Here is an 18,284-nt window from a genome sequence, read left to right as displayed (position 1 = left end):
TTACTCCCTAACTGGCTGCTGGACTCTCCTAGAGCAATAGGAGTGTACCCCTTTGCACCATTAACGTTGGATTTGACCATGTAATTTACTATAGCAAGAGGAATATGTGTTCATCACGGTATTTGACACATAGTCAGCATTCATATAGGCAAATAAACTGAACTAGTGATACCTCTATTCCTGGGTGGTTTTGATCTATATGCCATTCATTGTCTGTTTGCTTTCCACTTTTCTCCTCTGCACCATTCTGCATCACTGGGGGATGGGAGAACTAACCTTGCATACTGTATTTTCAGGCTTTTGTCAGTAGGTCCGAGATAGGTTCAGTCACTAAGAAGCACTAACAGTGAAAAGAAGGAAAAGCCAAGGTGTTTCTCTCCCTTTCTCTTCTTGGGAGGAAGAGGATGCATCTCTAGCAGGGGCTACTTCTCTTCTCTATTTCCAGCTCCCATCAGACAACCCTTCCTCCCCATGAATCCTGCCTTTCTGGCCTGCAGTTCTATGAAGTGGCCTGTGTTTCTGGGAAGCAGGGAGGACAGATCCTTCCTTAATCCTTCCATCCCTAGGGGTGAAGCAGCTGGCTGTGGTTGCTAATCTCTGGTTTTCCTTGCCTTTCCCTATTTGCTCTTTGAATGTTTCTAATCCCTGCTATTTCCCCTTATTAGTTTCATTTTTCAGGCTGGACTATTTCAGAAGCTATGTACAAAATCAGGCTTTGTCTTAAATTCTGGTCCCTTAAGGAGACATGTTTGTTTTCCTCTCTTTTTTGGAGAGGATTCCTGGAAGATATTTTTCTCTATGGCTTCTTTTCCTGCTATTTTGTACTACTTCAGATAAGACTGTATTCAGAATATTATCAGCAGTCAAAAAGCTAACTCTGGTGCTCGATTTGGCAATACATATGCTAAAATCGGAACAAAACAGAGAAGATTAGCATGGTCCTTGTGCAAGGATGACACCCAAATTTGGGAAGCATTCTATATTTTTTTGTGTGAACTAAATAAACTTTTCTATATTGTTGTACTGTTTTTTTTTTAAAGAGAGAGAGAGAGAGAATTTTTAATATTTATTTTTTAGTTTTCGGCGGACATAACATCTTTGTTTGTATGTGGTGTTGAGGATCAAACCCAGGCCGCATGCATGCCAGGAGAGCGCGCTACCGCTTGAGCCACATCCCCAGCCCCTATTGTTGTACTGTTGAAAAAAAAAAAAAAAAAAAAGCTAAACTGCTCAAAATTGTGAAGATGTCAGCTGTTCATAAATTGATCTATAGATTTGCTATAATTCCTCTCAACATTCTAATGTTTTTTTAAAAAATATTTTTTAGTTATAGATGAACACAATACCTTTATTTTATTTACTTATTTTTATGTGTTGCTGAGGATTGAACCCAGTGCCTCATACTTGAGAGGCAAGCGCTCTGCCACTGAGCCACAATTCCAGCCTTAATGTTGTTTTTTTTTTTTAATGGAAATTGACAACTGATTTCACAATCTTATGGAAATGTAAAGAGTCAAGAATAGCAAATACCCACCTAAAGAAAAACAAAGTGATAAGAGCTTTTCCACCAGATAGCAAGACATATTAAATAATATGATGCAGAGAAAGTGTGGTACTGCTTCAAGGAACAAGTAGAACAATGAAATGGAGTGCATCCATGGTCTAGAAGTGTCCAGAAACATACCCATAAATTAACTCTAGATTTTTTTTTCAAAACAACATTGAAAAACAGGTAAAAAAGGAAAGTGACTTTAATATAATATTTTCAGGACAATTTGGTGATGATATGGTAAAAAAAATGTGACCATACTCCTGTCTCATATCATGTTTATTCTGAACCCTGCTTCCTTAAGGAAATATTAATTTTCCTTCTTTATCTTGTTTCAGAGAATTCTTCAGAAATACTCCTCCTGATAACTTCTTTTATTCTGGAACAAATAGATATAGATGTAAGAGGTAAAATCATAAAAAGTTTATAAGATAATGAAGAGAGAGAGAAAAAAGGAAAGCTGAGTCTGAATGTGGAAACTGACTATAGGCCAGGGCTGCCTCCCCCACTCCATTCCAATTGGCAATAATGAAAAGACCTTTCCGACATCAAGGTTTTCTTGATGACTAATAAAATCATCAGCCCAAGCACACTCTGAAAAGCCACAAAATGATGTTAATGTGCTTACCAAGGAGCAAGAAAAAAGGAAAGCACTGGAAAATCAGAATGCAGATGCTTCTGGAAGGTGGTGATTTAAAGGCCTATTGGCAATCAGTACATTTTAAAGAGCAGTTGGAACCCTTATATAAATTCAACAGCAGAGAAAGAATCTCTCACTTATCTACATCAAGGAAGGGCCTCATTTGACATCTCCTTTTTCTGTACCCACTGCTTTACAGACGTTTTGAACAATATTTTTTGGGCCCTGAACATTCTTTTTCTTGTTTTGAAAGAATTTCAGATTTCAGACAAATATTAAAAATAGTATACATATCCCTATACGTTGTTCACCCCAATTGTCCAAATACTAACATATTGTCCTACTTGCCTTAGCATTCCCTTCTTCTTTTTCTACTTCTTTATTTTTTTCCTAAAAATTTGAGAGTAAGTTGTACATATGAGATCCTTTTACTTTTAGAGACCTCAATGTTCTTTTCCTAAAAACAAGGACATTCTCTTACATAATCACAGTACTAATTCTCAAAGCAGGAAATTAACATTAGACAATTAGACAATAAGATGATGTAATTCATAGATCATATTCCAATTTTACCAATTTTCCTACAAATATCCTTTTTAAGACGACTACTCTGTGAAATATTCTTTGGCTCTAGTTTTGGTGAGATAATTCCCAGCTTTTTCAGGAAGATGTAGCCAACCACTCAGCACATGCAAAAAGAATTTAAGCCTCATTATTTTTTAGTTGTACATGCAGGCAATATCTTTCCCCGAATGAAGAGAACCCAAATGAAACTTTGCTTTGTTCCCCAAAGCCTGTGTTATTAGAGAAGATTGTTTCTCTTCTCTGTAGGGTTCTTGCCTCATGTTTTTTCCTGATTCCTCATTAGGCTGAGGCAGTTCATGTAAAAAATACTCTGTAAGATGTTTTCATCTCCTCACATATAATAACAAGCTACTTTCCTATTTCAAATTAAAAGCAAGAGAGTATGCACAGGGTGTTCTAGTTCCTGAAAGCAGGTTATTCCATAAGCCACCCCTAATTCTATGCTTTTGTTATAAAGGAGTTATCAAAGGGCAAAGGGTAACAACCTAAATAAATGTCCATCAGAAAGAGAACTGGTTTGTCAGACATGGTGGCACACACCTGTGATCCCAGCGACTCCAGAGGCTGAGGCAGGAGCATTGCAAGTTCAAGGCCAGTCTCAACCTTGTCTTAAAAACAAAAACCAAAAGGGCTGGGGATGTAGCTCAGGGGCAAAATGCCCTTGGGTTCAATTCTAGTGAGAGAGAGATAGAGAGAGAGAGAGAGAGAGAGAGAGAGAGAGAGAGAGAGAGAGAGAGAGATGCTTGAATTCCAGCCTATCCATACTATGTAACAGTGCAGCCATTCAAAAGAAAATGCAGCTGTATAAGTTCCAAACCAAACTAAATCTAAACCATAGAAAGTGACTCTGAAGAGGGGAACTGGGGAACTTGAGAATTGAGACTGAGGTGGGAGTACACCATTTTGTATCCTCTGATTTTTAAAATTATGAGTATATATTATGTTTGGAGGGGTGGGAGAAATCATAAATGGTAGATAGATTCAAAGACCCCAAATTTGAAGGAACAGCAGGCCCCATAATCCCTAGCTGTGCCTTCTATTTTTAAAACCATCACTTCCTTTTTCATTTTCCCTGAACGACCATCTAGTACTGTCTCGTTAGCAGGAATCTTTCCCTCAGCTAGGTAGTGAAGTCACAAAACAGACCGAGTCATGCACACACTCTCAGCAGAACTGCCCGCACGTGCACACAGCCTCAACTACACGTTTTTAGATTTGGAGGGGTGTGTGTGTGTGTGTGTGTGTGTGTGTGTGTGTTGCGGGGGGGGGGGCGGGAGAGACGGGAAACAAGCTTGAGCAATCTAAACCAGACCCCCTACCTCTCCCGGTGTCGCAGATCTACACTACCTTCCGTCACCCCTTTCCTTCCACCGCCTTACTCCCCACCCCCCGCTCCAGACCTCGGAGCCTGGACTGGCGTAAATTTCCGCCTACTTGCGCCACCGCCCTGGGGGCTGCCTGATGACGTCAGGGCTGAGCGAGGGGGGTGCCGCCTTCTGGCTGCCCGCCCCTCCCAGGACTTGCGGCCCCCGCCAGCCCTTTAAAAGAGCGTGGCCTGCGCCAAACGCGCCACACCGCGGGGACCAGGACGCACAGCTGGTTTCCCGAGGCATCTCCATCTCGCCTTCCTTCGGCACCTCGCCTCCCTGGTCCAGCCGCATCCTTTTTTCCGCGAAGGTTTGGGCGAGTGGGGCCATGCAGCCGGCGGTGCTTCTCAGCATCCTGGGAGCCGCGGTGCTGGCCGGTGAGTGGGCGCGGTGGGCCCTTCAGCACCGCGGACAGCGCCAGCCCCGTTGTCCCCGCAGCTCCGGGCGTCCTGGCTGGCGAATAATGGGAATCAGGGAGGGTTAAGTGCAAGATTTCTCCCTTTACTTGAGGTTATTCATTTCTTCCCGTCCCTGGTTGTTTCCCTTAGATTATCCACCCCCGCCAGTGCTCCCCTCTGACTTGGAAAAGCCAGAGGATTCCCTAGCCCAGCCAGGAGAGTCTCGGTTTTGTCATGTGTGGTTTTCCAGGTAGCTAGAAAGGGAGAAAGCGTGCCGCACCTCCAAGGAAACCCCACATTTTTTGCTCACTTTAAAGATGTCACACTCTCTCTGCTGGTCTAGAAAGTCGTTGTTGAGGTCTGGATTCTGTATTTGTTTTGACTTTTTATAGCCAGGTGACTACAGAGAGGTGGAAATTATGTAGTATGATATTAGTTGGCACCTGAATAATTTATTTTATTATTATTACTATTACTTCGTAAACAATTAGGTAAAACTGAGTTCCATATGCATAAAAGATAAACCTTTTTCTTAACATGTTTATATGTATGTTCACATATATGTGTGTACACATTTAATATATTTCTGCAGTTTGTTTTTTTCATATCTGGAGAGAGGAGATTTCACATTCAGTTAATCTATTTTTAAGTTATGAATGGAAGCTGCACTAGACCTTTGTACTCCAGGAAAATAACTAGAGTATTTAATAATCACAAAAGTATCTCTGGAGTAGTGGAAAATATTTTGTTTTAGTCAGGTTGGGAAGATGAAAATTTTAAGTAGTAGATATTTGATAGTTTTTCTTTATGTGTGGAAGATTGTGGGTTCCTCTTTCAAACTACTCTGAACCTCAGAGAAATGATCTTGGAAGATTCAAAGTTGTGTGTGTGTGTGTGTGTGTGTGTGTGTGTTTTGAAGTAAAGTCCCAATGGATAATCAGTCTATTGAGAAGTAAGTATACCACCATCAAATTAAAATAGAGGTTTTCTTTAGCTGTTTTGATGACCTATCGGAAATTATTTTCTTCTGAGGTTGATATTCCTGTCTAGAATTGAGATATTGAATATTCATAGCTATACCCATATCCATGAGTATGAAACTCTTATCGACAGCAATTTCTGTGTCCAAAAAAAATGTTGAGACAAAATTAAAGCCAATGATAATTTATTTTATTGGAAACTACATGCATTCAGGATTTTCTAAAATCTTTGTCATGCTTGCAAATTGCTAATAAATGTTCTCAATTTAATTAAAGGAAACCAAATGAATAATTTAGAATTCTTTATGGTCAAAATATTTTTAAAAAGTAATTGCATAAGAGGACAAAGAAATGCTATCTATTGTGTTATAGACTAAAAAAAAGTGACATTTGTGGGACTTAAATAAGTGGGATCAACTATGATGATAAAATACTTACAGATCTTTCATATAAGAGAATATTGTAATCAAGGTTCATATGTTAATAGCAGCTAAAATGGAGTCATAATATTATTTTTAAATGTCTGTTAAGCTCTAATTCACACATCACAAAATCCACTCTTTTAAAGTGTATAATTCAATGGCTCATAGTATATTTACAGACCATGTGATCATTACCAATATCAAATTTGAGAACATTTTCATCACCCCGAAAAAATAACCCAAATCCCATTAGCAATCATCTCCCCAATCCCCCTCCCACACTCCTGGCAATGAGACATCATATCCTTCAATTGGAGTTTGTTATTTGGAAAAATCACAGGGCTGAGGGGAAACCTCAGAAAGCCATCTAGTTCATTTTCTACCCTTAAGAGCATCTAGAGGAAGTTCCACAACTGTCTATGGTAACTTTTGTGCATTTTAAAAATTAATGTAAGTGAAGTAGCCACATGATCACCATCTAGGTTTCTGGCATCTAGAGTTTGATTGACTTTCATTTTAGGAGGAACTTTGAGGTCTTTGTAGCTTATTAGCAGAAGAGCTTGCCTAATCTGTTTTGCAGTTATATTTTCAATCTGGAATCAAGCCTTAATAGTCTTATGCAATATTAACATTTTAGAAGTTATTCTCAGACTTATTATATTATTATATTATTTGGTATAATTTTTAACCACTTGATTACTTTTAACATGAGCATTAGATTGTTTTATCTTTTGAGCTCTTAGGATCTTACTTTCTACAAAACTAAGTTTAACTACATCATTTTGGCTATCATTTCATTGTCACAGATTCTATTGGAAGAAATACATTGACACTTATACATCTCTCCAAATGTATAATGTACTTACACAAATGGAGTCTAGCTCCTTTCCATCAAAAAGAGTCTGAAGACATTAATACCCTTTGTGCATATATGATTACATGACCGGTGCAATTCTACATCATGTACAACCAGAAGAATGAGAAATTATACCCCATTATGTATGAGGTGTCAAAATGCATTCTGCTGTCATATATATCTAATTAGAACTTAAATATATTTAAAAAAATAAAATAAAGAGTATGAAGAGCCTCAATTAGGGAAACAGCGCTGTTCTGTAATGTCATATGCAAACCCCAATTGTCTAGAATATTGAAGAAACATATCCCTCTCCATCTGATAACTGTTAATACTTTGGTAATGTCAGTAGTTAATAAAAGCATCTATTTTACATTTATGAAAGAAGACAGAAGTATTAGCCTGAAGCTGTGTTACCAGAGAAGGTTTACTAAAGCTGAATTTTTAAAAAGGCAACTTCTAGTGTATTAGGAGAGTAATTCTTTCAGTTAGTTCTTTCCAGAGGATTTTATAGCTTTCAATGAAAAGAGAAAGTGCCAGAGTAAGTAAGTATACCAAATAACAACCATTTGGTCTATAAAAGAATAGCCCAGAATATTGGATCCTGGGTACTAAAGGTTGGTCATTGAGATCTGGTGTGACCTGTACTGTAGGAATAAATCAGGGTCTTCATAGCTTGTTAGGCACTTCTCAAACATTTTTAAATAATTCTAATAATCTGGGCAATTTGGGGCCTCTTGAAACACTTTGGGTAGATCCCAGGCCCTGCTTTGTAAAGAGAAACTCAGTAAAGTAAGCAAATGAAATAGGTGTTTTATTTCTAGGCTGAACCCAATGATATGTAATTGATTGGATGAGGATGGGTTGATGTTTAAAGAGGCTTGGGGAACAAAGCATTTTGGAAGGAAAGGTCTAGTTACTGGTCACAAATAAACTACATATGAGTAGCTCCCATGTTTGGTGTCTGAGGGTTTTGCTCCAGCTAGTTCTTCTTTAGTTTCAGAGACCTAGAATAAATTTCTGTACTGTGTCTTTCATCATAATATCAGGAGTGCCAGAAGAACTGTAGAGATGGACCTACATGTAAAAAAAGCATTGAGCTTCTCCAATGGAAAGGGCGCAGGCAAGTTAAAGATAAAAGTGAAAGATAAAAGAATCAAAGCAGCATTGAGAGAGAAAAAATGGCACTGGAAAATTTAAATTACCTGAAACACTTCCTACAAGTTTTTAAAGCAGTCAAACTCTTGTGAAATTTGATATACATAAAATTAAAATTTTCTCCTTTTAAAATATTCGTATAAACCTATTGTTAAACATCAATTTGCATATGATATTATGAGCTCCATCCTGTACTGGGAGAACTTGATACTTCCCACATTCTTGACATGCTTATAGATAATAGAAAGAAAGGGAAACACAACATTGATAGGGATGCATAAGCAAACTTGTTCAGAAAAAGACCTTGGGTTAAAAAAAAAAAAAGCACATGTGGGAATTATTACCCAATGATAATGTTTTTGTAAAGTTAGTTTGAGGGAGGATATTTTATTGGGAACAAGCATAGGAAGAGAGAACTACAGATTTGTACCCATAGGGTATTGAGGAGGGTATATCTTAGACTATATTTTTAGTTTTAAATTTTTTAACTGAAATATATAGAAAACTGCAGGAATCATGAGTATACATCTTAATAAACTTTTTGCAAAGTTAGGACAACTGTGTCACCAGCATCCAGATCAAGAAATGAAACATTACCAAAATCCAAGAAGCTCCTCTTATTTTTGTTCTGGATTTGATCTATTCTAGATTTCTTATAGCATTCATTTTCAAAAGTTTGAAGCATTGCTCAGGAAAAACAACTATGTGTGTATGTGTACGTGTACATGTGCACATATGTATGTATGTGTGGGCCTGTGTGTATGTGTGTGCAATGTGTGCATGTGCAGTTGGGGCAATTGTGGCCACTGCAGCAGTTGTCCCCAGCCATCTGCACTCTGCTCAGTTCTGACTCTGTCCTTCTCTCCAAGTAATGTGGGGTGACTTGGGGAGTATGGGTGTATGGCTTCCAAAAATCAACTCAAACCAATTTTTTTCCACTCTTTTTCCTCCTTCAAAGCTGTCAGCTCTGTGCCAGTGGATAGCAGGAACCACAGTGAAGAGATGGTAAGTCAAATGTCAGTTGATTCTAGCTTCTCCTGCTCTTTAGCATACCAAACCCAACACAGTCTTACAAAGCCAGGTTTTCATCCATGAGAGAATGGTGACAAGGGATGCCCCTCCCGCACTGAGCTCCTACATCCTCTAGGGAAGGTTTAGCAACTCTGAGATAACTGTGTCATCATAACGTTTTCCTTCTGACCTGTTCAGGAAAGGAGTTTATTTCCCTTCTCGGGGTAATCACAATTCAGTGACTTCTTCCATCATTCTGGTGTAGGGGCTTAAGGGCTTCATCTAGGTACTGTGAATCTGTTTCCCTGCATTAAGAATCCTGCATCAGTAGTCAAGTCTACCTGACAGCGGTTCTGGGTTGAGTCATCATCCCAATGACACCAGTTTTTCCAACCTGCTTTTGTGTCCTCCCCCACTACTCTAGGTGACTCGATGTATCATTGAGGTCCTCTCCAATGCTCTATCAAAGTCCAACATTCCATCCATCACCCCTGAGTGCCGGCAAATTCTGAAGAAGAGTAAGTATACCATGCTGCAGGCAGACCAGCATCTCTGCAGTGATTCTTACTGCTGCTCCCTCCACCTCACCTACAGATGAGCCCAGGGCATAAGGCAGGAGGAGAAATAGTGTTGATTGACCAGACTAGTACCTGGGGATATGGAGATATGACTTCTATTCTCTGCTCTACCACTTGGTAACTGGGTGACCATAAGGGAAGACCCTTTGTCTCCCTATGTTTATTTCTTCAAAGTAAAATGAGGGAGATGAGCTCAAAGATGATCTTTGAGATGTTTATCAGTTCTTAAATTCCTTGGTTTCATATTTTAAAAACACATCTTCATTTGGGTGGAAGGAGCTGTGGGAAGTACTTCTTTTGTGATTAGATGAGGAGGGGTTTGGGGACATGCTAGATGATAAAAGTGCAGAGCTATATTTAAAAATCACTTTGCCCTCTACTTTTCCAACGGTGAGAAGTTAGAAACTTAGAAAGGCAATCCAAAGACTTCTGGCCTGTTTACATAACAAATTAGTTAAGACATTTTAATGCATAGCTTATTAGAGTGGAAGGTACTGCCAAATGGTACAGTAGTTTTAGTTCTGAAGACTGGAAGGGTTTATAGGGCAGAAGCAAAGCATCCTAATGAGTCAGACTAATGGCCTTCTGAGTCAAGACTGGGATGCTTTCTTTGCACTAAAGAGCTTCTGTGGGAAACAAGATTTGAATAGTGATAGAAGCAGCATTCATTGGGAACTGACATTATGAGATCAATTTTACAAAACTATGCAGTCCTTTTTATGCTTGAAGTCAGACTGAATCAATAAGTGGCCTCTACTTTTAGGTTTTTAGTTGAGCTAGGAACAGTAGTCTGCTGCCTTTAAAATCTTTAAAATATTGCAAGACAACATGCTCTTGCAATTGCTGCATATGAGTTCTCATGCATAGAATGGTAAAAACAAGTATTAGCAATTGGCCCAAAGAGTAACCTGGGTAGCTCAATCTGCCTTTGGGGTTTTCAGGATAACCATGGGAGCCTTGGTCATCAGGGATTCCACAAATAATGGAAGCTTTCCTATCACTCCCAGCCCACATGGCTTTCTTTGAATTTCATGTCAACTTTCCATTCCATCCATTACAGGAAGTGAGAGCAGAGTGGATCTTCAGCAGGGAATAAAGACTGCTCCTTGGTGCAACCCTATCTTGCTATCTCCCTTTCCCATTGTTTAGTGGATACATGCAGAAGTGAAGGGTCTGTTGTGTAAGGTCAGGATGTAATTATGATTGCTTAGGAAAAGTTATTAGATGTCAGGCTCTGCTTGCCTACCAAAGTCATATGCTTATCCCTCAGGTTGTAAACATAGTAATTCCAGCTTCTGCCTGTCACTAATTGTGCCCTGAGGTCTTTTGGAATCTATTGAGAGAGCACCAGGGAAAATGGTAAAAACCAAATGACCCATGTCTATAAGAACCTTGAAGATGTGGAGAGTGGCAGAATACTGAGACAGAAAAAGTTTAAGAGTTCTCCAAGGCTACAGCCTCAAAAACCAGTCAGGGCCAGACAAACAGATAATATAAAGAAATAAGGCAGGACAGGAAGTGAGTCACAAATTTGAGATCACATGTCCCTTCCGAGTGGAACATATGTTTCTCAACACTTATCCTTTTGTGGAGAACTATAGACCCTGCTTAAATCTTGCAACTTTTCAAAAGAAGTTACAACTTTTATTTTAATTAATTAATTAATTAATTATTTTTTTTCTGTGCTGGGGGTAGAAGCCGGGGCCTGCTGCATACTAGGCAAGTAAGTGCTCCAGAACTAAGCACCCCCAGCTAAAGTGTGCTCTTTAAGCCACATGCATTTAAATATTACCTCTGAATTCAAATTTACTAAAAATGCTGTTTAGGCCAAATAGAACTCATTTCTGGGCCACCAGTTTGCAACATCTGTCCTATTATAGTCTTAACTCTCTTGGCAATATATTCTAAGCTAACCAGAAGACCGGTAGAACTTTGGCCAATTTGATGCAAGATTCCTGCATGCCATCTCTGTTCTACCCCAAGCCCATCTCCTCCCACTCTCTTCTCCACATCTCTGAGTCAGCTGTGCTCATTGAGCAAATGAGCATTTGGGGAGAAGGAAAGAATCATTGTTTTATGGAGACTTTAGGGAATACATAAACCAATTTCTTAGCAGGTAAAAGGTCTTTCTGACTAGGGTCGATCTCATCATCCTTGCAGCATGGCAAAAGTACAAGGTGCATTTTCCCCTTTTAACTTTAAAGTAAGGGCGAGCTTTACACCTTGGTTTTACAGATTGACAATGACTGTGTGTTGATTACCACAGCCCTTTTCCAATCTCACCTGCGGGGGCTTAGAGCTAAATTTAGGAGGAAGTGGCTAAGCTTCAGGCACAAGCTGCCACAGGCAGTACACTTTTAACTGAGAAGAAATAAAAATACTTCTGTTCCTGTCACTTAAGACCTGTGTGCACCAGCAGGCCACATGTCCCCTTCCCCTGGAGGCTGAGATCTGTCTGATCTCAGATCAGCTCTCCTTCAGGTGACTCCAAAATGACATCAGCATCTGCCTGTCTCAGCTCAGGATGCTATAACAAATACCATAGGCTAGATAGCTTGAACAACAAATGGTTATTTCTGGTGTCCAAGATCAAGATGTCTAGTGAGGGCCCACTTCCTGGTTTATAGACAGCTACCTTCTCATTGTGTCCCTGTGTGGGGAAAAGAGATAAATGATCTCTCATGTCTCCCTAATTGGGGGACCAATGCCATCATGAGGGCTCCAACCTCATGATGTAAAGTACCTTCCCAAGGCCCCACTTCTTATTACCAGCACATTGGGAATTAGGACTTCAAAAAGAACTGAAAGATGAGGACACAAATATTCAGTACCACCCCAAACCTCCCTGTTTAACTGTGCCCACCTGCTAGCCTTGCCTCAATGTCGTACACACCATCATGGACTATTAAAGTTCAAAGAGACCAGTGATGGAAAGGCCAGCCCTCAGGTATCTGGATACGGAAGGTTAGAAACATTCCTATTGACTCATAAACTTGAGAATGTTATTATCATGACAGGCTTGGCTTTAAATAGAGAGGTACAGACTGTCTGCTATTTCTTGAACTTTTTTTTTAATAGAACAGATCAATTTTCTTTCCTTTTGTAAATATCAGCTCAAAATGACTCATCAGTGTCTTTCAGTAGAAAATTAATATGAGCCACAAATATAACTTCTAATTTTCAGGTAGCCATAGTTTTAAGAAGTAAAAATGAAATTAGTTTCAATAGTACATTTTATTTTATCCAAATAGGTTTTATCTAATTATAATTTTATATATCAAATATATTTGTAATATATTCTCTAATACCTTCAAAATATTATCATTTTCAACATATAATCAGTATGAATTTTTAAAAATATTTCACATTCTTTTTTTTTATATGAAGTCATGGAAATCTGATGTGCACTTTACACATACAACATGTCTTGATTTGGACAAGTGCTCCATAGTTCAAGGGCTCCACAGCCACAGGGGCAAGTGACTCCCACAATGGAGAGTGGAGATGTTGATGCCAGAGGCCTTGGCTTCAGGCTTTCTATCTGAACTTAGTGAGATAAGTTGAAGTTCAAGTCCTCCCTGCTAACCACTAAGACAATGTTAACTGTGTATATCCTTTCATGGGAGGTACAGACCATTTTGGTTAAGGAAGATCAATAAAAGAACTGTTGATATTTGGAAAAAATGGAAGAGAATAGCAACATATCAGTTAACCATCTACTGTTGACTTGTGAAACAGAAAAACAACTCAGTTTTCTGAAAATTATACTCAACATCTAAGAACATGTGAAGTAGATGTGACCTGAGTGAAGGAAGAAATGGTCCTTTCCATTGCAGTGCCATTTTCTCAGGGAAAAAAAAATATACCCTTATTATCACCAACCACAGTCATGCATTGCTTAACAAAGGGATTCATTCTAAAAAATGCACTGTTAGGCTATTTTCTTGTGGTGAAAACATAGGATGTCCTTATGCAAAATAAGATAGCTATGACATCAGTAGATAAAGTGATCTTATGGGCCCATCATCGTATATTTGGTCCATTGTTGGCTGAAACATCATTATGCAGTCCATAGTTATACTAAGTTAAGTTGCCATTTACTTGCAGGTTGTCTACACAGTTGATTGGATGATCAGGTCGTCAGATAAACAATTAAGTTTTTTTTAAAAAAATATTTATTTATTTATTTATTTAGTTTTCGGTGGACACAACATCTTTGTATGTGGTGCTGAGGATCGAACCCGGGCCGCACGCTTGCCAGGCGAGCGCGCTACCGCTTGAGCCACATCCCCAGCCCAACAATTAAGTTTTAAGTCCTCCTTTAATCTTGATATTACCTATTTGGGCTGCCTAACTTTATTTAGCTCAAGTATAGTTAGAACCATTCATGCAATGCTAACTTTTTCAGCCAACTTTGAGGAAATACAGGAAGAATGGTTCTGAATTTTACCACTCTGAGGATCAGAGTCCACCACATCTGCAAAAAAGAGGAGGTTGGACTGGAAGAATTCTAAGATTTCTTCTAGTTCTACACTCTAATATTTCATAAATCTATCTGGATTTTGATTTGATCATTGACAGTCCCAATAATAAAAGCTGATTGGATATTATGAAAACTTAAAAATATATAGAATTTATTATTAAATTCAAATGTAGTTAAGACGCTTCCATAGCATTTTAAAAGGAACTGTAGTATGTTTTTTTATTCATTTAAAAATTATCTAAGGGCTGGGGTTTGTCGCGATGGCAAAAGGTATGACTTATGCAGTTGGTGGTGGGAGGGGAGAATGTCCACATGCTTCCGCCCTTTTCAATGCTTTATTCACTCAAATCACTCAATACAATTTCACTCTATAAGTCCTTAATAAAGAAAATGACAATCCTTAAAAAAAAGAGAATGACAATCCTTAATGCTAGGCACTGCAATAGACATAATCAATTCACAGCAAACAATTATAGATTGATTCTCAGCACTGCAAACACACTTAATCATGACAGGCTCATGACAGACATTCCCTCTGCAGGCTAAGCTCAAGTGTCAGATCAAAAGTCTCAAGCCTTAGGCTCTAAGTCCAGCAGATGCACACTCATTCAGACAGTGGTGATCAGGTCAGGAACCAAGGCAGGCTTATCCTGAGATGGAGTGATGGCTGGCTGAGGAGAGGGTCGTAGGGAGAAGTCGCAGCTCTCATCAGGGTCAAGATGTGGCTATAAAATTTGAGAGCGGTGAGGAAGATGCAGAGGATCAGGCAGATGATGAGAAGAGTTGGGATGTCAGTCCAGGTCCTCATCAGGCTCTCAGCGTGAGGGCATCAGTGTCGGCTGCCTGAGTGTCTGTTCATTTGCTCCATATTTATACTAAATTTGGGGGTTTCTGACCATCCTTTCAATCCCTATCAGCTGCCATCAGATTTCTCAGTGATGTCATTTTCCCTGGGGTTAAAGCATCTGGTCTGGTGGTCCCCACCCTGATTTTCTTGCCTTTCCCCCTTATTGGGGTGAGAATAACATGACAGACTCTGAGCTTTTCAGGGTGAGGAGAAGTGACTTGTTTGTGCTTGAGGACCATACTGGAGGGCTCCGAAGTTGTGCCTGGGGAAACTGCAGGTTTCAAACCTGAGTTTTAAAATGGAGTTGCTTAGGTTCAGGCCTAAGGCCATCCTTACAGGGTTGTGGCTCATTGGTAGAATGCTTGCCTAGCATGTGTGAGGTACTGGGTTCAATCCTCATCACCCCATAAAAATAAATAAAAATTAAAAAGGTATTATGTCCATCTACAACTAAAAATTTTTTTAAAGAATTATCTAAATAATTTTTAGGGACCTCAAGATTTGAGGTGATTACTGAGGCTGGTACTTGTTGAACTACAAGCATGACTGATATTATCTTTACTCTTACATTTTCATGGTAGGTGGAAAAGAGGTCCAAGATGAAGAGAAAAGTGAAAATGAAAACACAAAGTTTGAAGTAAGATTGTTAAGAGACCCAGTTGGCACCTTGGAAGCCCACAAGCCCTCCAGTGAGGAGGAAGCAGGAGACCTGGGGGAAGAGGATCCTCAAGGTCCTACAAGGCCAAACCCAGAGAAGTGGGCAGAGGGAGGCAGGCATAGCAGAGAGGGAGCAGAGGATCCCCAAAGGAGCCCCCACCCTTCCAACAGTCAAGTACCCAAAGAAGCAAAGGCACACCATTCTGAGAAGAGCCAGGGAGAGGATGGAGAGGAGGAAGAGGGAGAGAACTATCAGAAAGGGGAGCGTGGGGAAGAGGCCAGGGAAGGGAAACCCCTTGAAGAGCCAGAAGAGACACAGAATACTTTTCTAAACAAAAGAAACCAGGCTGCAGCCAACAACAAAGAGGAATCAGTGGCCAAATCAGATGCACTCCCTGTTGGGCAGTCTGAGGAGAAGACGCACAGCAAGGAGAAGAGCAGCCAGGAGAGTGAAGAGGAGGTGGGGAGCCAGGAGAAACACCCTCAGGAGTCTGAAAGTCAACCCCAGAGCAGGGAGGAATCTGAGGAGAGCGAGGAAGACACTACCTCTGAGGTAACCAAACGACGCACAAGGCCCAGACACCACCACGGGAGGAGCAGGCCCGATAGGTCCTCTCAGGAAGGGAATCCTCCCTCTGAGGAAAGAGGACACACCCTCGAAGAACCTGAGGAGGCAAAGGTTGGGGAGAAGAAGGACCACCATTCAACCCACTACAGGACTTCAGAGGAGGAACCCGAATATGGGGGAGAAGTGAGGAATTATCCAGGCGTCCAGTCTCCCGAGGACCTGGGTGGGGGGCACTATGGGGGCAGAGGAAGTGAGGAATACAGAGCTTCAAGGCCTCATAGTGCCGAGATCCAGGAGGAGGAGGAGGAGGACAAGAGAAACCCCCCCAGCTCAGAGCTTGACCCCATGGCACACAGATATCGTAAGGAAAGTGAGGAAGAGAGGGGCCGCGAGAGGGGAACAGGACACCATCCCAGAGGCAAAGGAGGGGAACCCGGGGCCTATTTGACTCCTGACACCAGAGAAGAGAAAAGGTTCTTGGGAGAAGCCTATCACCATGTTCCAGAAAGCCAGAGGGATAAGGCCAAGAGGCACCGGCAAGGTGAGTGGCAGGAGCCGGACAGAACTTACCTCAACTATGATGAGGAAGGACTCCAAGGGAAGTGGCCACAGCAGGAGGACCCCAGGGACCTTAGAGAGGACAGGGAGGAAGCGAGTCTACAAGACAAACAATACGCCTCCCATCACACCACTGAGAAGAGGAAGAGACTAGGGGTGCTGTTTAACCCGTACTACGACCCTCTCCAGTGGAAGAGCAGCCGTTTTGAGAGAAAAGACAACGCAGATGACAGTTTTCTGGAAGGGGAAGAGGAAAATGGGCTGACCTTGAGTGAGAAGAATTTCTTCCCAGAATATAGCTATGACTGGTGGGAGAAAAAGCCCCTTGCAGATGATGTGAATTGGGGATATGAGAAGAGAAGCTACGCTAGGGCCCCCAAACTGGACCTGAAAAGGCAGTATGACAGAGTGGCCGAGCTGGACCAGCTCCTTCACTACAGGAAGAAGTCCGCTGAGTTTCCCGACTTCTATGACTCTGAGGAACAACAGATGGGCCCGCACCATGAGTCGGAAAATGACAAGGAGACGGCTGACCAGAGAGTTCTGACAGAGGAAGAGGTACACGGTGGAGATTTTTGTTTAAAGTTTATTTACTATGGTCAAGGTTAATATGTTCAACACTAATATGAATGGGGGAGAAACTGGGGAGAATTTGTCACCATGGGAACATAGCCCTAGAAACCAAGTGGAGGCCACTTCTGGGATTGAGTTCACATCCATCCCTACCCACCTCTCTCTAGCGGGGTGTTTCTTAACCCTGTCTGCACAATGGAATCACCTGGTGAGCTTTGAACTTTACCCTATTTGGGATCCACCCTCAGGGTTCTGTTTAATGGATCCTGGGTGCTACCTGGCCATCAGGTGATCCCAGTGTTTAGCCAAGGTTAACAAACACTGTTCTGGTGTCTTTCCTTTAATCATTTGACTGCTCATTCCTATCTCCCAGCGTCAGGAAAACAGATGATACAGAAATTAGTTACTTTGGTATGTCTTTTTGGTTCATGTCATACTTCAATCAGAAGTTTACATCTGGGAGAGGTAATATGATTGAAGATATACCTACCCAAACAATGCTTCCCACTCCCATTAATATGTTAGTTGGTGCTTCTCAAACTTGAATGTGCATCAGAATCATAAGGGATTTCTAACCCCCAGAGTTTCTGATTCAGTAGGTTTTGGGTGGGACCCCAAAATTTGTGTTTCTGACAAGTCCCTAGGAGATACTGGGAATGCTGATGCTACTGGTCAGGGGACTACACTGTGAGAACCACTGATATAGGTTGACTTGTGTACCTTGTAGCATATCTAAAATTCATACCCCCTCAAACTATAGCAACATCAATTGATCTGGAACCTCATATTTCCACTTTTTATTTTCCAGGAAAAAGAACTTGAAAATTTAGCTGCAATGGATTTGGAACTACAGAAAATAGCGGAGAAGTTCAGTCAAAGGGGCTGATGGTTATTGGAGCAGTGGTTGGTTTTAAGGAGCAGCAGCCCTGGCATTATCTATTTTCCACCACCGCACTGAAAGACACAATTTATTTATCCAAAGGCAGAAAGTAGGATGTACTACTCATTAAATGTTCGACACAATTGAAAATGTCATTAATTTTTTGCCAAAATG

The 18,284-nt window shown here is 40.7% G+C and overlaps 1 protein-coding gene and 1 non-coding gene across 2 annotated transcripts; both read left to right on the top strand.

Moving 5' to 3' along the window:
- Positions 1-880: 880 nt before the first annotated feature.
- On the top strand, positions 881-987 carry LOC114081202 (U6 spliceosomal RNA). Its single transcript, XR_003580742.3, has one exon. It is a non-coding gene; the product is annotated as a U6 spliceosomal RNA (small nuclear RNA).
- Positions 988-4,469: 3,482 nt separating this feature from the next.
- Positions 4,470-18,116, top strand: Chgb (chromogranin B). Its single transcript, XM_027953854.3, has 5 exons — positions 4,470-4,518; positions 8,914-8,960; positions 9,391-9,484; positions 15,456-17,215; positions 18,039-18,116. Exons 1-5 carry the CDS (start codon positions 4,470-4,472, stop codon positions 18,114-18,116), a joined length of 2,028 nt encoding a protein of 675 aa, XP_027809655.3.
- Positions 18,117-18,284: the final 168 nt, after the last annotated feature.

The sequence above is a fragment of the Marmota flaviventris genome, chromosome 2, assembly GCF_047511675.1.
Source record: "Marmota flaviventris isolate mMarFla1 chromosome 2, mMarFla1.hap1, whole genome shotgun sequence".
Classification (NCBI taxonomy): Eukaryota; Metazoa; Chordata; class Mammalia; order Rodentia; family Sciuridae; genus Marmota; species Marmota flaviventris.
The sequence above is the reverse complement of the archived record's forward strand: the minus strand, read 5'-3'. Positions and strand labels throughout refer to the sequence as shown.

Excerpts from the sequence above, each read along its gene's own strand:
- Chgb (XM_027953854.3), top strand. The coding sequence starts at position 4,470 with ATGCAGCCGGCGGTGCTTCTCAGCATCCTGGGAGCCGCGGTGCTGGCC. Across the intron at positions 9,485-15,455 it reads CCGGCAAATTCTGAAGAAGA|GTGGAAAAGAGGTCCAAGAT; the intron begins GTAAGTATACCA and ends TTTTCATGGTAG. Across the intron at positions 17,216-18,038 it reads GAGTTCTGACAGAGGAAGAG|GAAAAAGAACTTGAAAATTT; the intron begins GTACACGGTGGA and ends TTTATTTTCCAG.